This window comes from Silene latifolia, chromosome 9 (assembly GCF_048544455.1).
Source record: "Silene latifolia isolate original U9 population chromosome 9, ASM4854445v1, whole genome shotgun sequence".
In the NCBI taxonomy this organism is placed as follows: domain Eukaryota; kingdom Viridiplantae; phylum Streptophyta; class Magnoliopsida; order Caryophyllales; family Caryophyllaceae; genus Silene; species Silene latifolia.
This window is the reverse complement of record NC_133534.1, coordinates 1,105,490-1,126,763: the sequence shown is the minus strand read 5'-3', so window position 1 is coordinate 1,126,763 and position 21,274 is coordinate 1,105,490. Positions and strand designations below refer to the sequence as shown.

Below are 21,274 nucleotides of genomic sequence, written 5' to 3'. Positions count from 1 at the left end.
ACAAGTTTGTCACTAGAGGAAGTATAAGACGGCACAAAACGACAAACATAGAAATACACCAAAATCAAAAAAGTCCCAAGACATAATCTTTAGCCCATACGCCAAGTGCCTTAAAAAATCAGTCCACAATCCACATGCACAAAATGGCACGGCAAGAGTGTCGACTAGTATGACAAATAATCTACATTTCATGCAAATCTTCGGCCTATATTATCCCATTGCCAAGATTCCAACAAATTCGTGTGAACTAATGAGAAACAATCACGTTTTCATGACCCACCTACCAACAACTACCAACAACGAATTATCCCGGGGGAAATATGTGGATTATTTGTCTCATTTTCGTGTTTTATTTTATCTGCAATTACTTTAATTGTGAGAAAAAGGATTGTACATCAGATGTACTACTTCATATTTAATGATTTTTTCAGTTTTTATATTTTTTTTTTTTGAGTTCTATTATAAATTACATTTTAGTTTTATGATATCATAAATCAAATTTTTCTGAGCTTATATGTAATTTTTTTAAGTTATAATGTAACTTTTTGAGATTAATGTTTAAATAAATGAACTCAAAAACTTTATAATAAACTCAAAAATTTTAAATTAAAACTCAAAAACTTTATTTTAATGCTCAAAAACTATAACATCTGATGTACTACATCAGATGTATAATTCACTTACTGAATTAATTGTTGATATAATACGTCATCATAGAAAATATTGAGTAAATTACATTAAACTCAGAAGATAAAGATAATAAACAAAAGATAAAACACGAAATATGATATATGATTTGTTCGCTAAATTATGAAATGCAGGGGTGTCTAAGGCCACGGGCAACCACGGGCGGTGGAACCGGGCCTCCGCTTTTGGCAACCCCAAATTTACAAGTTTTATTGATAAAATTTAATACAAATCTCGATATATTGTACATGTGCATTTATAGTTGGGACCTCATATTTTTGTGGTGCACCGGGCATCCATTTATTTTAAGACGCCCTTGATGAAATGAATTTTTGATCATGAGATATCAAGTCAAAGAAAATTAGGAAGCAATAAGCGATATGTCAATCAATTAATTAAACAAGGAAAACAGTTACATATGCAATAATTTTCTCATGAAGACGTAATTTATGTTTGACATCAGAAACTTTGAAAAAGTGGTAAATGACTGAATTGATTTGAAACTGAAGAGATTGACAATTATTTTGGACAATGACTGCTGAGTAATTATATCCGTTTTAAAAATAAAACAGGTTAAATAATATTCTATTTGCATAGATGAAACAAATTCTGCTTTTATTAATATTAATGCATCTTGTTTTTGTTTTCTGTATGATATTCGACCCGTATTAAAATTAAAACGATTCTCCCGTTTTAAATGAAAATTTGTGGCCGATATGGTGGTTAATACCGTATCTAAAAATATAGTGGTGCATCAAATCGCTTTCGATAATCTTATTATGGTTAGGGGAAGAAATGATCCTTTCTATGTTGACACTTGACACACTGTATGGTGATATTGGGGGCCACATGCTTTAAATCTGAACGAAAATTCTCATTATAGATGGGAGATATCCGTTTATAGTTATAAACAGGTCAATATCCACTCATTTTAAGCATAAACAAGCAATAAGTTGCATGGTGGGGCTTAAAAATGTCACCACTTTAAGCATATTTAACCCGTCTTTTACTTTAGACAGATATATCCGTCTATAGTGAGACTAATTGTAAAAATGGATCCAATTACTATCATTCGTACTCCTTGTCCTTGAGTTAATGATAATAATAGGTGTAATTGATAAGCATAACTCATTCTAATACAGTAATTCAAGATGAATGATTGCAAAAAGTCGAATTCAAGGCATTCAGTCCTAAAGCACTGTCGAGGCATCATGGCAAAAATTTATTGAAAGTTGCTACTTGCTAGGGAGGGCCCTAATGGCATGATGTGTGCTAACAATATCACAAATCACAAAATCTTATTATAGACGGCAACTATCCGTCTGTAACTAAAGACGGGCTAAGTAACATACTACATTACGCATAAGATAAACAACTTGTATGATGGGGCCCAAAAATGTCACCACTTTAAGGGTATTTGAGCTGTCTCTTGCTATAGACGAATATATCCGTCTATAACAAGACTTGTTGTAACAATATTTAGATCACGATCATTCACGTCATAAGCTTGTGATTCAAACGCAATTTTAACTGTACTACGTTGGCAGCAAAAGATTTACGGGTAGTTTTAATGTCAAAGCTCGAGATGAGAAATGAAATACGGAGTACTTTGTACTCCATATATGTTTTCCAATGTTAAACAAGTGTTCTTTGATTTGGTACTCGCAAAACCAATACTTAATTCTTCGAATCTGGCAAAACTTGAAACAGTTTTCAACATCGAAACCATACAACACTACAGAACTCATAGGGTGTTTATGAGTTGGTCGTAACTTGTAAACTGCAAAGGTTCTCACCCAAAATCTACTCGAAAGTCCAGCTTACACGAAGAGCAGCTTGACCGGTAAGGAGTTGACGACTTTGAAGAACTGTTAAAAAAGTACCAAAAGGTTGGAACAGCATCGTTACAACTTACAAAGTTACAAGACACAACATCATGCTTCCGGATGGTAATAAGCATTAGTACTCTACTGCGGAATACCATGTTGTACCGAGTAATGTCCAAAAAAACAAGCATTTCCTTGAAATAAAAACTGTTGCTTGTTTTGCGGAATCCATAGTACAACCACAAAATGAAACTTGGTTATACAATAAATAAGGGGTACGAAAATCAACACTTCTTCGAAACATGGATGAAAAAACATGAAATCTGAATACATCATTCTAGGCTGAGTTGCTGATCTAGTCTTTGCCAAAGTCAGCACTGTAGTGAGCACTTGATTCCAGCTTCTTTGCTTCGCTTAACTTTCTAACAGCCTATTTATCAGGTAAATATAGAGATAAAATCAGTGCAATCCATTATAAAAATAGAGGGGACTTCAGTCGGAATATCTGTTAAGCACTCAAGTATTGTCAAAAAAATTGGATCTCTTTAACATCTTAATCTTATCATAGAGTAAAATCTTACCTTCATGAAGTCTTCATGAACAACGTAATCTCGCTCAGCACGAATGGCTGCCATCCCAGCTTCGGTACAGACATTTCGTAAATCTGCTCCATTGAATCCCTGCAGCAAAAACAGAATTATTATAGCCACAAGTCCCACGATTGATAATCAATATGGTGACGGATTATTATAGGCTTATAGCCTAGGTGATACCGTGATTCCAACCTCTGTTCTTTATGATCGAGCACGTTTCTAAATGGCACAATCATTAAGAAAAAGCCCAATGGGACGGGCATAAATGTCAAGTGGATGAAGAGTGCAAGTAAAAGTAGCACAGTGGATACTGGATTGTTGGAACTGGGTACAAACTTCTTGGAGGTTATTTTCGTCTTTTAGTATCAAAAGTAACTTGCTTTGAACTGTAAGTCTCTTTTAATACAGTACTGCAAATAAGTTAGCATTGTTGTATGGTCTGAACTTCTTGGAGGTTATTTTCGTCTTTTTAGTATCAAAATAAGAACTTGTACGGTCTGAACTATCCAGAAAGAAGATATAAATCAAAATGTATAGCGGGTGTATATAGGATGCTCACCTCTGCTAGCTTAACGACTGCTTCATAGTCAATCTCACCATGCTTGGCAATTCCAGCAGCATGGATTTTCAAAATTTCCATCCTTGATTGTTCATTTGGCAATGGAATTTCGATCTTCCTATCTAGACGCCCTGGACGAAGAAGTGCAGGGTCCAATACATCGGGTCTATTTGTCGCCATAATCATTTTGACCTGCAGTGTGTAGTGACGTCAACATTAGTTCCAGACTCCAGTAAAAGCTTGAAGTAAATTCCAAATTTCCCCAATTTGAATTTAGAGAGTAGAAAAATCAGTACCTTGCCAAGTTGATCAAATCCGTCAAGCTGATTCAAGAGTTCCATAAGGGTTCTTTGAATTTCACGATCAGCACTTGTTCCTTCACTAAATCGGCGACCTCCAATGGCATCAATCTCATCCATGAAAATGATGCAAGGCTGAAAACAGAAACTTAACAATTAGAAACTACTATAACCACATACATAGCAGAAATGGAATAAAGTTTCCTGTAATCACACGCACCTGGTGTTCACGAGCATAATTGAACATTTCACGGATCAGTCTTGCACTTTCACCGATATACTTGTCAATAATGGCACTCGACACAACCTGTGCAAGCAAAAGAAAACCACTATTATTTCTTATTTCAGAAGAAGATAAGTCAAGCAAATTTCCAAATGCAACTTCTGCCACACCTTCAGGAAATTGGCATCGATGTTGCTCGCAATAGCTCTGGCTAACAGTGTCTTGCCTGTCCCAGGAGGTCCATAGAGAAGAACACCCTAAAAAACCAAAAATAGAGAAGATTAATAATTTGACACTCCAACAAACTTTTGGTTCAGAGAGAATCACGAAAGCCATCTACAGATAACGGTAGGACAGAGAAACCACACCGAATTAAACACACACAAACATCTTACCTTCGGGGGTTTGATTCCGACCCTAAGGAAAAGCTCAGGGTTCATCAATGGTAGCTCAATGGATTCCCTCAGCTCCCGAATCTGATCAGACAACCCTCCCACAGCTGAGTAGCTAATATTACCTGGATCTTCGTGAAGCATATTGTACACAACTGGGTCAACCTGCAAATAGAATGAAGGAGATTGGAACGTATGGAAAGTCTGAAAAACGGCAGGGTAAGAAGAGCTATACTCTCTACTATATCATAGACCAAGTATATTAGCAAAGATTGTTTTTATGGTGAAGTAGACCAAATTGACCCGATTTTTAATTAACATAGAACGCAGAGTCCTTACACATGGATTGAGAGCATTGGGATCACTACCCAAAAAAGAACTTTTAGTTATTACCGTAATTTAATCTCCTCACTCTTGAAAAATCATTTCCCTCAGGCTGTATTTCCATAGAAACTATTAAGGCTTCAAAACTAGCTTCCTCACAAGAAACTTCCCGATGCAGCTAAAACCATACATTTTGAATTCACTTATGTTCTCCATTTAAAACCATTATGTAAAGACTTTTGAGTTATAAATGTATGTAGTTTAACACTCTGCGACTGCAACGTTTACTAGCCAAATGGACATTTCAATGGAAAAAGAAAAGACCATTAGGCATGTGTTTAAAGCCAACTGTTTAAGGCAGATACGTGATCCGTATCCCTTTGCCAAATTAATACTAAAGGTCTAAAACTAAGGGGGTTCAACAGAATCTCCAACAGCTGGGAAGGGAGTCTAACTTTGTTGAGAACGAAGAAGCTGCTCCAGCCTCACAGCACGACAGACAATCAGACAACAAACCACTTTAAAGAAAGAGACTCCTATATACATGCTCCATAATCCATACTAACATATCCCATAAAAGAGAAGGCCCTAAACGTGGGTAACGATTTAAAAAAGGAGAAAGAGAGTAGATAATTACTTCGCGAGGCAGGTTACGCATAATGGTGAGAGTAGTCATATCAAGCACCACTCGTGTACCAGATGTAAGCTTCTCCTTGTCAACTTTGTTACGACAACCGACAACATACCTAGGTCCACTGCTAGCTTTTACAATTACTGCCATAGCGAAGACAAATCAATCAGGAAAATGTATTATATATGATTACCAATGTGCTAAGATTTCCACATTAATAAAAAAGAAAGTGGACAAAAGAATAGGACATTACGTATGAAAACGAAAAAAACCACAAAGGAGTTAAAGGCACACTACAAGAACTACACATATTCTTGGGTAGATTTGAAATAGTTACAGAAAGAGTTGATGACAAAAAACAAGACAATTACATCGCTCATTGTCAAGAGGCCTCAAGACTTCTCCAATGATTTGTCCAACACTCTGAAGAGACTTTAAATCATCCTCCGTTTTATTGAACTCCTTCTTCGCAGCTCGTAGTTCTTCCTTTACTGCACACATCAACATAAACATATAAGAACATTACCCAAAGCACCAGGAGTTTTCCGTAACTTCTCTTGAAAAGTGAACATATAAAAACAGATCTTCACTTTAATACTAGCAGAAGTGAGTCAAGTGACCAATATCTGAAACATCAATTAACACATCTTAAGCAAATTGTTTCGAGAAGGCACAACATCCTAGTAGCTAAATTGCTATTTGCTATTTCTTTACGTATCTAGTTATCTAGATATCTCAACAAGAAAGCCAAAGATCATCATTATACCTAGACAGCAAGCAGTTTACTTATCGATTAAAAGACTAATGAAGCCTAAGATACGGACTAAGTTACCCGATTCGCTGAAACCCCAGTGAACAGCGATTCAGTTCGAGCATATTCAATCAAGACGCTTGCTCAAAATCAAATATACAGTGTATCAGATGTTAGCGTACTCATCATATTAGAAACGCTGGCTAAGGCTCATTGCAGCTTGAACAAAATCTGACCTTTCGTATCTACTGGAATTAGCTAATTCAAATACATACTAGTCTACTTCCGGCAATGCAATTGAGTTTAAACATCTTTTGGGATCAAAATCCATCCAATTTATATAGAACTACCGTATCATTTTCATAGACTAACATTCACTTAAAGCATAAAACTCCCGATGTGAATTCGCTCAGTTCTAACATGTGATTACAAAGGGAACTCCAAATTACAGCATCCAGAACCTAAACTACTCAACTTTCAAACAAAAATCGCAAAACCTAATTCCTAAACCTGTCAAATTCACAGAAGTTCCCTCTTTCAACTCCGATACACTAGAAAATCAATATAACGGATAATAGGTATCAATTAGCAAGAAGAAACTCGCACTCGAGATGTAGAATACCTAATCTACACATCTTTCAATTACAAATCACAAAAACTAGTTCCTAAACCTATCACAATCACAGAAATTCCCTCTTTCAACTTTAATACACCAGAAAACCAATATAACTGAATAATAGGTATCAATTAGCAAGAAGAAACCTTTGAGATTGTGAGATTCGAACTCGCGATGTTGAATACGCTAATCTACGCATCTTTCAAACATAAATCACAAAACCTAATCCCTAAACCTAACAAAATCACACAAATTCCCTCTTTCAAACTCCAATCAACTAAAAACACTACAAATCTAACACAATTCAACATCATATAATCAATTAAAAAGCAAAAATCAAAATCACAACCAAAAAACCCTAAAAATTTGAAATTAACGAAAATTAGGTATACCTTTGCGATTACGAGACTCGAGTTCACGATGTTGAAGAAGCTTTTTGCTGTATTCAGCCTGAGAAGTACGACGACGGACTTCTTCTTCGGTAGCAGGCGTCGCCATGGTTTTAATTGTGATTTTGAGAAGAGAGAGAAAGACAAAGAAGAGAAAATAGGAGAAGTGTTTACTGCGACTTGCATATAAAGCAAGGGACTGATTTATTTATAATAGGCTTGCTCGTTTCTTTTTCTTCAAGATTTCTATGGGATTAATGAGTCGGGATTGGGTCGGGTCAGAAAAATTAAAATTCATAATCAATTACGTTGCAAATTTATTTTTGGAAATTTTGTTATTATAAATAAATTTTTGGAATTTGGATATAGAGTTGGATTTGAATTTTTGTTTTATACGTGTATTAACTAAATAAGATATTTTTATAGTAAATATAATGAAATAACTCATTTATAAGAACGTCTTAGAATATAGGGCTGATTTAAAATGAGAATACCCTAAACTTAATACTTACAGAGTACTTTTCAATATTATTTTGACAAACTGATATCTTAGAATTAACATTAAGATGTTAGCATTAGATTCAATCTTAGCCATTGATTTTCTTGATCCAAGGGTTGAGATGTGTGAACACGAATTCATCATAAAAATTCAACTTAGGAGATCCCGTCTCATAGATCATAAATCTACACTCTAAATATTTCGCCTTTTTTTCTTTCTTTTTTCTGCTTAGTGTAAAGCCTCGCGATTATCTCTTGTCACCAAAGTTATAATTTCCTTTCAACACCACCCTTTGTGTCATCAATCAATTATTCAACACAATATCGTCTACAAACACCATACACATGGAACCTCGTCTTGAATTGATCCGTCAATTGTGTTGAATTCCATATGTGAAATGGGTCGAGTCTCGGGTTTGATCATACGGGTTAAGAGTGAGATTGGGCTATAATGGAGGCTAAAAAAATAACTTGTGACCTTTTTTTTATGGACCGGGTCAAGTTGAACTCATATTCTATATTTTCTTCCTCTTTTCTTTTTGTACAGGGAGTAAAAAGGTAAATTTGAACCCCACAAAACACATTACCCCACACGCCATTAAATTTGGGACACATAAATCATCTCAAAAAAGGAAATATGGAATATAGAAGAAAACCCGAGTAACTGAATAAGGAAATATGGAAGAAAATATAGAATATGACGGAGTATATAAGAAAGGGTGGAATCATTGTCCAAAAAAAAAAAATACTACCTCCTATTTCATATGTTGTTCCACTTTTTCTAATATATGTGAGTAGTATTTATTGAAAAGGGAACATGTGAAATAGGAGGGAGTATAAGAAAGGGTGGAAGATACAAGTTGCGGAAGGTCAGGTTTCATTCTCAATCTCTCTTTCTTTTTAAATTTAATCCAGTTAATTGGGTTAAGATGTTTTTCCCCTCTTCTTCTAAAACCATAAGTAGGACTGTTAAACATAATCAATATAAAAAAACTAGTAAAACTGAAAAAACTTGTGATGATAAATCAGAAGAAACCTACTTTTCCAGAGAGGATCAACTTAGAAAAATTTATGGTGATGGGAACAAACGATATATTAACTCAGTCTCCAAGTTTAGTAAATCCAAAACAATAAGGATTTACAAAGGGAAGAAATTAAAGGGCGGGTTTCGACAGTTTTTGTCGAATTATGGTAAGACGACTCACTTGGTACGATTTAAGGAAGGTGTTCCTCAAGACGAACTTGTTGATTTTGATTCTCTCCGAGGAAAATACCTCGTTATCTGTTGTTTCGATGTGCCTGTTTCCTGTATGGGTGCTGAAAAATGCCGTGCCACAATAGACGCTATCAACGACTTATCTCAATCTCGAGATCGAGATCGTCTTCCGTTTGGGTATGAGATTGAGTTTATTGTGGTAGCTAATATTCAAACAAAATTTGATTATGATCTAAAAGCTGCTTTCTATGAGTTTTATTCTGCCTTCTCTTGCCTTGCGATACCCTTTACTAATTTTGAGACGCGTGATTATATACACTCGTGTATGAGTCACACCTTGAACCATGACTTGGCCATGTTGGTTGATCCTGACGGAGTAATTTTGTATCGTGACGATGTTCTTGATCATTTTTACTATCATGGTTCCTTTCTCCCCACTACTGAAAATATTATTGATTCACAAGACGAAGATTTGAGGTCGAGGTTTGAAGAGGACCGTCAACAGTCTTTATCCCTTTACGGGGATATTCTACTTTGCGATCCCAGTCACACACTCCGCAGATTTAATCCTGAAACTGACGTAGATGAATTCTCTACTGTCGTAGAACTGTCCCGTAAATATGTAGGATTGTACCTGTGCATTAATGGGAGTATCATGGAAGAAATTAGGGCGGCCCACGACTATTGCTTAGCACACAACCAACAACTTGAGATTCTGCTCGTACCCATGCCTTTTTACGATGAACCAAAATTATACTATGAAGACCTCTGTAACGCCCTTAGATGTCTCAATATCAAATCATGGTTTATTTTCGACTACTCCAGCAAAATTTGTCGCAGGTTGTGGCGTATATTTGGCCAGGGATTTGTCTGGCCCGGAGAAAAATTCATCATTATACCACCAGACTGCGAATCTGGTGAGCTGTGTGGAAGAGAAGTCATAACCAATTTCGGAATCAACGAATATCCCTTCACTAGAACCGCTATCCTAAAACGAAGGTTGGAATATGTGAGATCGCTCACCCCGGTTTTTTCAACATTATTCAATCACGGTTTGATTCAGAAAGGTAAAGAGTTCAAGTCGGAACAGCTTCAAGGCAAGAACGTGCTCCTTTACCTCGGGTTAAGCGAATCTGGCCTTGATCAAAGTCCGTTGAAGGATTATTACCCGGAAATCAAGGCCATGGGTTGGGAAGTTGTGTATGTTCCGCTAAAATACGAGGACCGCTATTGGAATGGAGAAATGGTGGAGCTTGACAATTCGGATTATCCATTTTTTCACCTGCAAGAGATGACGTGGCCTTGTATGCTTCCCTCTGCTGCAGATAAAGCGTCAATCAAAGAAAAACTGATTTTCCCTGAAGACTTTAAAACTCGTTACATCTTTGCTGTAAGGAAAGATGGCAAGATTGTTTCGAGAGACGTTGAAAGCCGACTGGACACTGATGGGGTTACCGAATCTCTATTTGATGATGTTTTGGAACGCGACTTAGCTTATGCGTTGTTTAACATACCTTTATTTGACGGCGGTTATTAATAGTATTTATTTTGGTTTCTAAATTTGTATTACTGATCCACGTTAACAATCTATGTTATGTATTTAAGTTCTGGATAATTGTAGTATTTATTTTCGACGTTTGTCATAAATGCACTGTTTTCTATCGTCACCATGTTTGTGTTTGCATGGGATTATTTTTCGGGTCAGTCATTGTGGTTGTTTGGGTTGGTGGTGGGGTGGATAAGGGCATAAGGCTACATCTAGGACGGCGGTATGATAGTTTTGGTTAAGGACCTCGCACAATCGTCCATCTCCATTTATCTCATCCAAGGTACAAATTAAACCCATGACAAAATAATCCAAAAATTATCAAAATTGAACTTATATCGACCGATATTGACTCAAACTGATGTTACTTGACTCAGAAACATGGTTACCGAATTCGCTTGGTACTCTACGAATCGCGAATTGTTAAAAGCAAATTCCATCATGTTGCTTATTGAAAATACATAAAACACACATTCTATATGAGCGAATCGCGAATTGGTAAGGATATTCATAATGAATTTGGTAACCATGCTCAGAAATGACCCCAATACAAAATGACCAATATTGACTCCAAGCAACTAAAATTGAAACAATACGACCTGAGATGACGTGTGATAAATGAACTACAACCATCCGACTTAAACTGACTCAACCCTTACTCGTCCCAGCTGACGGTTTTTCCAGGTCTATCTACAACCAAGCAGGGTTGTTCAAAGGGGTAACCACAGCCTTGATTTGCAAGTAGTTCATGAGACTGTAAATACCCTTCTCCCTACCCTGACCGCTCATTTTGTACCCACCAAATGGGATGGCTGCATCAAAGATGTCAAAACAGTTAACCCATACTGTGCCGACTCTAAGTGCCCGAGTCAAATAGTTGGCAGTGTCGATATCTTGTGTAAAAACTCCAGCTGCTAGCCCATAGTGGGTGGCATTGGCTCGGCGAATCACATCTTGCAGGTCACTGCATATAAAAAAGCAAGATGTAACTTGTGACAGTTATGGATATGGATAAAAAACTGCAGTTAATTAGAGTATAGAACTCATTTTTGAAGTGGACTGATTGATTACTCACTTGAATTTCAAGATTGATTGAACTGGTCCGAAAATCTCATCCTGTGCTATCAACATGTCTTCCTTAACATTTGAGAAAACAGTAGGTTGAATGTAGAAACCCTCTGAGCCATACCTTTCACCTCCTGTTTCAAGTGTCGCGCCACTGCTGATGCCGGATTTTATGTATCCCATTACCTTCTCAAATTGCTCTGAATCTATCTGAAAATTCAGAAAACGCCGACTATCAGCTAGAATTTATGAAGTTCATGCTATGCCATGAGTGTATAGTTTTACTAGGTAAAAATGGAGCCACAGAGGTCGTTACAATGCTAACTAGTTTTGAATCCACATCATGTGTACCACATCTCAGTTACTTAACCAGCTAAACTAGGTTGAATCTTAAGCCCATGGTTGTATAATATATAAACAGGCACTTGTGTTCATAGCACGTCTAACCTGATTGATCTCCTACAAATCGTCATACGCGGAAGCCTTTGAGCCACTAATGCCTAGGGTAATGTTGTAAAGGAAGCAACTACAAGATTTTCCTTGGGCCAAATTGTTCACAAAGACTGAATACTCCCTTGCTTACCTGAGGACCTTGCTCTATGTCTTTCCTGAAAGGGTCGCCAACAACACGTTGAATAGCACGAGCCTTGGCTTTCGCAACAAACTCATCATACACACTTTCATGTACATATGTACGCGAGCCAGCACAACAACATTGTCCCTGCAACAATGATGTAGAACTTATTACTAACACTGTATGTTGTAAACCAGGAAGTCCTGCAATAATTTGTGAATGCATTGTGTAAAGCGTCACTAACCTGATTAAAGAAGAGAGCAAAGTGAGCCAGTTCTACTGCCTTGTCAACATCAGCATCCTTGCACACTATAAAAGGAGACTTACCTCCAAGCTCCAAAGTAACGGGCTTCAGATTGCTCTCTGCTGCCATCCCAAGAACTAATTTCCCAGTTTCAGTTGATCCTGTAAAAGCTAGCTGAAAGCAGATTCTGATGTTAGATTCAAAATGTGAAAGGCTACAACAACCTGAAGGTAAGTACAATGACTCTTCAACAAACAAGAGTAGTTAATACTCACTTATGTGCTATGTTACTCGGACATCAAACGGAGCAAGGATTTTTTTTTCTCTGGAGTAGCAAATTTGTGAAACTCTGTGTCTAATAAGATCATAAAAAAATGGAAAATTGAAGAAGACAGTTTGAACTCACCTCACTTACCCAAACCTCAATCATAATCAAGTGCACAGGATCCTAATCTAGTTGGTTAGGCAAATGTTGACCCTGAAGTAGTAACAACCCTCCCACTTTCTTATTCTTCCACAAGTTGAGTCTCCAATTTTAATTTCTCGGACAATTACTTGGATGTGAGACAGTGCTTGCCATCCCCTGCTCCTTACTAGCTAATAGTCACTCACTCACTCCACCCAGGGTCTGTCCCAAAGGAGTGTGTGCCCAAGTGTTATACTCACCTAGGTTGTGAAGATCTTCTGATTTTGGATTAAAATGAAGGTTTTCATGGCTTAAAGGAAGTGTTCAAAAGCCATACTCATGTCCGATTGTCTAGTGTTGAACATGGATATGCAAGGTTGTATGAAGAGTCTGAATAACAAAGATTATGAGACTGTAATACTAAATGCAATTTACATCTACATTCAAAGTTATACCTTGTCGACATCCATGTGAGAGGCAAGAGCTGCTCCGGCAGTAGGGCCATAACCGGAAACAACATTCAGGACACCTTCTGGAAGTCCAGCCTGCCACAATATGTGGCAAAGTTAGACCGGCATTCTTTCAAAATCCAAGAAAATTAGGGTCGGTTTAGAATAACGGTCAATGGTAGAGCAAAAAAAAAAGGTAAATTCGGAAATCTAGCTAGGGCCGTGTATATTCGTAAAGCACATAGGCTCACCTCTTGGAGTAGCTTAGCAGCATATAAGGCAGTCAGTGGAGTTTGCTCAGCAGTCTTCATAACAATTGTGTTGCCAGTTGCCAAGGCAGGTCCAATCTTCCACGCAAACATGAGGAGTGGGAAGTTCCAAGGGATAATTTGGCCAGCTACACCAATGGGTTCGTGAAGAGTTTGAACATGATACGGTCCATCAGCCGGTGCGGTTAGACCGTGGATCTTATCAGTCCATCCTAAGAAATAAAAGCACACAAAAATTATCAAGAAAAAGAACATCTAGGGACAAGGCGATCGCTGTTTTTTACTTTTTTGTGAGCTAGGACAAATGTTAAAAGTTAAGCTTTTCATGCAAATGATTTCTAAATAGTCAACCACAAAAAGTATATGTGAAGGATTCAAAAGCGCGCCCCTCTCACAGATATGTATGGCAATGTTCACCGTTATAACATAATGGAATACTTTACACACAAAAAGTTAAACATAAGGGGCTCAGAGAACAAGTGTCTTAACCGCCTATGGCGAGGTAAGGGAGATCGAATGTACGAAGCATTATCTCTGATTGAAAAAGAGGCCATTATTGAAACTAAGGACATAAAGAAGAAAGAAAAACATAGCTCAAACGTAAGCTAAACCAATTCTTTCTACCTACCAGCATAATATCTCATAATACGAGAGCACATTGGTAATTCAACTTTAGCAGCTTGCTCGTAAGGCTTTCCATTGTCCCAGGTCTCGAGAGCAGCAATTTCTTCAGTGTGCTGATCAAGCAGATCAGCAAATTTCAGCAAGATATTTGACCTTTCCTGTAGAAAAAGCACGTTAACATAAAGGCTGAGATCTATGGGTTCGGAACTTAGCTTCAAAAAGGAAATGCATTAAAAAAGAGCTAAGCTAGTTACATAAGCTGTCATCTTTGGCCAAGGTCCCTCATCAAATGCCCTGCGAGCAGCACCTACTGCTCGGTTGATATCTTCTGCATCACCTTCAGCTACCTCAGCAATCACATTCCCTGTCCTAGGATCACATGTTGTGAACTTTTTGCCTGAAATTGTCAGCACCACAAAACAGCTTCATGATCAGGTATATACCTGGGAACCAAACCCTTCAGATTTGGTATTGATCAGGCTATTTCGGGTATATTACAAACTTTGAGACGGGATGGCGGTCGGGTTATTTCAGGGATATAGTTAGATCAGATCATTTGGGTCTAGCAGAGTCATTTCGGGTCCTATTTTTTGAAGTTTATGACATTAGTTACCTAAATAATTCGAGTCAACCCGGACCACCCATCATCACGGATCATCTTAGTTTCGTGCCGGGTAGTTCTAGTAAGATCAATATAATGTTCATTAAAGTTCGGGCCAATTAAGGATAGGATCTGATCAATCCAGGTCTCAAGTTTTGCCAGTCTAACCAGATAGCAGTCTTCTCCTATTCATGTATGTGAATGTGATTGTCTTATTGTGAGACCAACCCAATTTGCCATATCATAACAGGTTAGAATTTTGGTTAGTCTAACAGAATAACAGCCTCTTACATTCCTCTCAATTGGTTAGGTAATACCGTCTTAGATTACAAAAAAGAGCACCATAAGTCACTCCTCTCAGTCATACTTACTAAATTTCACGACACATCTTATAGAGGTGACTTTTGGTGGTCTCATACTATGAGGCAATCTGATACAAGACGACCCGACTATTCTAATGCAGATGTATGGGTCATTTCATAGCTCACCTGAAGCTGAATCCACAAACTGTCCATTGATAAAAAGCTGGGTGTATTTCACTTTCACAGGTGCACTGATAGGTTCCTGAAGGGCAGCAGCTGTGCTGTATCTTGAGACCACACTTCTCAGGTGACAAGTCCTACCTGTGCAACAAATACAGAATTATAGATTTAGAATCGATAAATAAAATTTATTCTTGAAAACACATAAATGTTGTTTGCGGATGATCCATAATACATGATGAACACATTGATATCATATTTGTAGTAATGGTAGTACCATATTGAGGAAGCAAACGAGCTGATTGAGACAATAAAGATGAGATCTTTAGACATGCCATGACGCCTTACTGTGAATTGAAAAACGTATTAGTGAAAGGCTAAGCACGAGTGTTTGAAACAGCAGTTAGTGTGATACTGTGACTTTATATAGGAAAATGCAAGCTCGGAAAGTTCTTCAAGACTTCAACCCCATTAAATTATTATTCATGTCAAATCACTCATGCATGACTCATCACTGTCATAACAATCTAAACACTACCTTTATTATTGACCTTAAAATACTCTTTTTAGATACAAATCCCATAAACGTGGTTGAAGGGATTACCTTCAAGATTGCACATGGCCGGGCTGGTCATATATTAAACTATACTATAATATGTGTTCTCATACCTTGAGAGACTAACTAAGCAGTTCTGCTTCTCTCAAAATGTACATATGAATAAATATTATAAAATGTAAACGAAAACATACATTGCCCCAGTGCCTCAATGGCTCCCGCAAATCAGGGTAAGGGGGGTCGGATATACGCAGCCTTACCCTTGTGTTAGCAACACAAAGACGTTTCCGAATGACCCAAGATGAAAATTGCGTCGAGAACTAATAAAATGTATGCTCTCTAATAAAATCATTTAGTTGTTACGAGTCTAATGATATATGTTCAATAATTTTTCTCGAAGCCCTCTTTTAAAATTACATGTCAAACTCTATGATAAAAACTAAAAAGTTCCTCTAAAAAACACTGCAGAGAGTCTGTCAGAATTCTTTGCTGTTACTTGCTATCATGTTAAGGCTTAAATATAATAAACTCATATTGATCTAGAATAAGATGTGATTGCAAGTTAACAGCATATAAAATTCATAACTATAGTTGACTTTCATGTCATTGCCCCTTCATAGAACAAAACCCTGTAAACTCCGTATAATTTGGATCACAAAAATAAAATAAGAACACGATAAGCACTCGTACCGATGTTGCTTTTAATATGGTGGGATAAGAGATTTACAAATGCAGGGTTATTTTACAGAAGTCATGTAATGGTCTCACATGTGAAACCAACTAAAGTATCCAAACGCTTTCATTGAATTACAGGATTATCTGGTTGGGTTTAACATGTAGTAACATCTTAAATACATCAATAAACTTCCCACAGAACAATAGAACTACAAATTCTTAAGCTGGATTCCTTCATCTAACACTGTTTCATCTAACAAACGTAAGGAGTTCATTTGAATGGAAAGAGTATAAGTTTTCCGTTTACCTCATTTCAAGCAAACACTATAATAATGCTTCTGATGACATAGGCAGCGCACAGAAAGAGCGCAACAAGAGTCATAACCTAATCAATTTTGAAAATTGCTAACTGTCACTGGAAACTAATGAAAATTCAAAAGTTTGCCAGTCATCCCGCTAGATAATTTCCGACTGTCAACTTTAACTACAGCATAATAGCGTATATTGGTGCATATGATATATTAGTTGGTTTCATAAGTGCATTACTAACATTTCTCTTCATTTCCAAAGAGCGAAGATGGGGAACTTATACAATTGTATTTTAGCAGATCATCAAACAGCCTTTGATTAGCTTAGGCTAAGAGGCCAAACCATTGGTATCTACTTGCATCACATACTCATATCTCCCTCTATTTTAATGAGTTAGCATTATTTGAGTATTTTCTGCCTACTGAAACTTGCGTAAGTCAATTCACGGAACTATTATTTAATTTATTTATTTATTTATAAATTTTAATTTTATTTTTTTGGGTTTTGTACATTTAATTAACTGTTAAAAAATTGCGCAGGATATTCGGAGAGGCCAAAAGAATATGGGACTAAGACGCAGCAGTGTGTGAATAAATATTTCAGCTGAATCAAATGTCCCCTAAGATTTATTCTAACATGAAGAACAATCGAATATGTTATGATGAGAATAAGTTCTATTAGAAGATTTGGCAGGAAATAAACCCAGAAAATTAGTAAGCAGAAAATTCATCATTGGAACTGACCTGTGGTCATTTCTTTTAACTCTTTCCACCCCAAATTATTTTATAGAAATGGTTAACCACTCTACAAAAAAAAGGACTAACACATTCATCATTATAACTATGTCAATAAAACTTGGAAACTGTCCCATTTTATGAAATAATTTGGGACCTTCTAAGCGATAATGTGAGACAGAGTTGGGGTTGTCAACATCAACACATAGACACTCTTGGACAACTTTTCTGCCATATGGATGTTGGTTTAACTGTCTAGAGTGCCTCAACCCTTAGTGCCTCTACAACGATGAATGTCGATGGCTTGACGCTCCACTGTATCATTTAACATAAGATCAACCGTTAACACCACAACCAACATGCGCCGCTAAGATGCTTCCCGAAAATTTCCTAGTGATTCCACCATGGTGACTCGGAAAGATTAGTCAGACATCTACTATAGCATTTAACTTCTCTAACATTCCAGGAGGCACTTGAGGTGACTGTACCATAATGATATTGAGATTCTCAAATAACTCATGAACATACTATGGTTACTTTTGTGACACATGGGTGACAAGTTTTATCATCTAATGGTGTTTCATCCAAAGGTCTACTCACATAAACTGTTGAAGATGACCTGATGAGCAATTATGTTATTTGATATTGGATCGATTGTCATCACAACTCACAAGTCAATGTGCACTCTTTAATTTGATAATAACGCCGTATGGATTAAGTTTGTCACTATCAAGTATCAACTCATGGACCAACAAGTACAAATATGGGCGTTTATTGAGGCCCATTTTTGTTGGCAAGATGACAATTCGGTCCAATCTTCCCTCCCACAAGAGTCTTAATGTTTGCACGATTTGCCGATTAAATGTCGCTTTTAGTAAACTATGACTCTTTAGAGCGATTTCTACGGGAAGCCATCTCAGGCAAGAATTATAGCGTTCATAATATTTAGGCAATGTTGTCAACACTGAAATAAACCAATAATAACCCCCGTAGTACCCAAAATCATATAAACATCCATTTTCAGCATAACTTGGCCATAATAATGGGTGGTCCTTTAGCTAAGACAGATGTTTTATTCGCAAAGCAACCTATGATGCATAATTGAATCCCTTATGGTGCATTAATATTTTATAAACTAGTGATCATAAGTTGACGGGTAGAATATTGAATATTCATGGGTTGACAGTGACACCAGGTTTACAAATTCTAGGCAATTGGCGGTCTATATAACTTCAAGTACAAGTGTCGAATACGAGGTACATATCTAAGTGTCATACCCACCAAATACTGTCTCACTGATAGCCTCTTTTTGAGACGTGAGAATTATAACTTGTAATGAGGATATGGGGACCCTATTCAAGAATAGGGTTAATTTTAGAAGTATTTGGAGTCTTAACAAAGAAGAGAGTTGTTCGACACATAGGGCTTAAAGCACTTAAAGGGCATGTTCCATACTAAATGGTTCACACGCAAATCTCTTCCTTCAATTTATTTTGTCATACGAAACTCCATTTCCGTCTCTACAAGGATAAGTGTAAGAAATGGAAGGATAAAGTATGGTTTTCAACTTTTCATGCTCATATCCTTGAGCAAGTATGACCTCAAAATCGAAGAGGTGAATTAACAGACTCCAAGGTGTGGGCATCTTGCAGCGTAGAAACATACTCCCATACACCGATAAACAACTAATACTTCGGACTAATCAGTAACCCCAAATCCCATAATGCGGCATTTCCAAATACCATTTCAACTCGATTACCTCCATACCTCATTGTTCCTACTCTTTAGTTCCTCCATCACTCGCCAATCAAATGCCAGCATTTCAACACTTAGGGTGTGTTTGGATTGAGTGATTTGGAGGGAAAAGAAAGGGAGGGAGAGTAGAGGATTTAAAATTCCTTGTTTGGATAGCAAATGACGGTGGAGGGAAATGGAGGGGGAGAGATTTGGAAGGATCCAGTTTCCCTCCTTCAAGCCTAGCTAAAATCTCTCTAACATTAGGCAAGATTTGGAGGGAAATTGTATCCAAACAACCACACTCCACTCCCCCTCTCCTTCCCTTCCCTTCTCTCCCTTACCCTTCCCTCCTTCCCCCTCCCCTCCCTTTTCCTCCACTAAGGGTGTGTTTGGATAGCAAAAGTGGAGGGAAAGGGAGGGGAGGGGGAAGGAGGGAAGAGAAAGGGAGGTAAGGAAAGGGGAGGGCACATGGGATGTGGGTGTTTGGATACCATTTCCTTCCAAATCTTGCCTATTGTGGAGAGATTTTGATTTGCCCTGCAGGAGGGAAAATGAATTCCTCCAAATCTCTCCCACTCCATTTCCCTCCACCCTCCTTTGCTATCCAAACAAGGGATTTGCAATCCCCTACTCTCCCTCCCTTTCTTTTCCCTCCAATTCCTTCAATCCAAACACACCCTTAATATCCCTCACTAGCTACTATCACATAAAAATGCGCATCCTATACCCAATAACTTTCATAAAGAGTAAGTCTCTTTTAAGACCGTTATAAGCGTAAAACGGATCCAAAAGTATATTTATTATAGCACTAATTAATTACTGTTCAATAATAACCGGGGATATGAGTTGTTTTAAATCCGTTTCATGCTTACAAGGGTTTCAAATAAAGAAAAACAGTCAATTGCATGAACCAATAAACTACATGAATATATTATAGTCTCAATCTCAACATATAATAATTAAATCATAATCATGTAAACAAATAAAATTAAAGAAGATACCTTAAGAGCAATATAGTGGAGGTCTCGAAGCTTCTAGCTTCTGCCACCAATTTCCAAATTAAAAACTCCATTTTCGATCTATTAGTCATGTTTCGTGTCCTCAATTAGAGTATGATTGTCGCCATTTTTGTAGGAATTGAAGTCTGATAGCAAAAAAAAAAAATTTGGGGGGAAGTTTGAAGGTTTTCGATTGATTTTGTAAATTAGGGTTTTCGCGGGTAATTCATTTCGGTTGAAGACGCAGAAGTCATAACTGTACAAACGATTGTCCCTTCCCGCTTACGAGTTTTAACTAGTGCTGTCAGCGGGGCGGGTAAAACTGTACAAGTGGGTACCGCCCCGTATCCGCTCTAGTTGGGGCGGGATGGGTAGAGCTTTGGCATTGGTGGGGTAGGTGCGGTTATGAAAATTGTACCCGCCATGGGTAATGGCGGGGATGAATTTTGCATCTTACCCGCCTCAAATCCACCTACCCGCCAATTACTACAAAAATTAGTGTGATTATGACAATTTTTTAAATCTTATTTAGTTATAATTAAGATATAAGGTAAATAATAGCTATTTTATAAAGTTTTTTATTAACTTGTTTGGTGAAAATCTAAACTTTTAAAAATAAATTAAAAAAAAAAGGAAATTAATAATGATTAAATCAACATTTGCGAAAAAAATTATTAAATAAAATTATGGTGTAGCGGGTTAATGGATAAGCGGGGCGGGTACGGTTTTATATTTCCACCCGTTGGGGCGGGGATGGTTTTGGAAACTTGTACCCGCCACGGGTGGTGGGGCGGGGACGGGTACGAGTTTTTCTTGGTTGGTACGGATACGGGGGAGCCTATATCCACCACTGCCCCGCCCCAATGACCTCCCTAGTTTTAACCACCTTCCACGCACGTTCATTTTTAATTCCGAAATTTGACTATAAATATTTATAAATTTGAATAATTATGATATAATTATTTAAATATTTATATTGGTAATTTTTTTAAAAATTCCCC

The 21,274-nt window shown here is 37.3% G+C and overlaps 2 protein-coding genes across 3 annotated transcripts; both read right to left on the bottom strand.

The window, feature by feature from the left end:
- Positions 1-2,685: 2,685 nt before the first annotated feature.
- On the bottom strand, positions 2,686-7,606 carry LOC141598611 (26S proteasome regulatory subunit 10B homolog A). Its single transcript, XM_074418312.1, has 10 exons — positions 7,294-7,606; positions 5,906-6,025; positions 5,541-5,677; positions 4,583-4,744; positions 4,358-4,444; positions 4,185-4,271; positions 3,962-4,099; positions 3,666-3,857; positions 3,095-3,193; positions 2,686-2,943 (listed from the first exon to the last, which is right to left on the bottom strand). Exons 1-10 carry the CDS (start codon positions 7,397-7,399, stop codon positions 2,869-2,871), a joined length of 1,203 nt encoding a protein of 400 aa, XP_074274413.1. The 5' UTR covers positions 7,400-7,606; the 3' UTR covers positions 2,686-2,868.
- Positions 7,607-11,001: 3,395 nt separating this feature from the next.
- Positions 11,002-20,547, bottom strand: LOC141598610 (benzaldehyde dehydrogenase, mitochondrial-like). Of its 2 annotated transcripts, XM_074418311.1 has the most exons (11): positions 20,277-20,547; positions 15,542-15,611; positions 15,271-15,405; positions 14,436-14,578; positions 14,186-14,339; positions 13,540-13,769; positions 13,295-13,384; positions 12,434-12,607; positions 12,199-12,336; positions 11,626-11,825; positions 11,002-11,514 (listed from the first exon to the last, which is right to left on the bottom strand). In XM_074418311.1, exons 2-11 carry the CDS (start codon positions 15,600-15,602, stop codon positions 11,241-11,243), a joined length of 1,599 nt encoding a protein of 532 aa, XP_074274412.1. In that variant the 5' UTR covers positions 15,603-15,611; positions 20,277-20,547; the 3' UTR covers positions 11,002-11,240. The 2 variants fall into 2 exon arrangements, with proteins under 2 accessions (XP_074274412.1, XP_074274411.1); XM_074418310.1 differs by lacking the exon at positions 15,542-15,611 and having other exon boundaries at positions 15,271-15,401.
- Between the last annotated feature and the right edge of the window lie 727 nt (positions 20,548-21,274).

Excerpts from the sequence above, each read along its gene's own strand:
- LOC141598611 (XM_074418312.1), bottom strand. The coding sequence starts at position 7,399 with ATGGCGACGCCTGCTACCGAAGAAGAAGTCCGTCGTCGTACTTCTCAG. Across the intron at positions 4,745-5,540 it reads TGCGTAACCTGCCTCGCGAA|GTTGACCCAGTTGTGTACAA; the intron begins GTAATTATCTAC and ends TTCTATTTGCAG. Across the intron at positions 4,100-4,184 it reads ATTATGCTCGTGAACACCAG|CCTTGCATCATTTTCATGGA; the intron begins GTGCGTGTGATT and ends TTCTGTTTTCAG.
- LOC141598610 (XM_074418310.1), bottom strand. The coding sequence starts at position 20,365 with ATGACTAATAGATCGAAAATGGAGTTTTTAATTTGGAAATTGGTGGCA. Across the intron at positions 15,402-20,276 it reads TCCACTATATTGCTCTTAAG|GACTTGTCACCTGAGAAGTG; the intron begins GTATCTTCTTTA and ends TTGCACAGGTAG. Across the intron at positions 11,515-11,625 it reads CAATCAATCTTGAAATTCAA|TGACCTGCAAGATGTGATTC; the intron begins GTGAGTAATCAA and ends TTTTATATGCAG.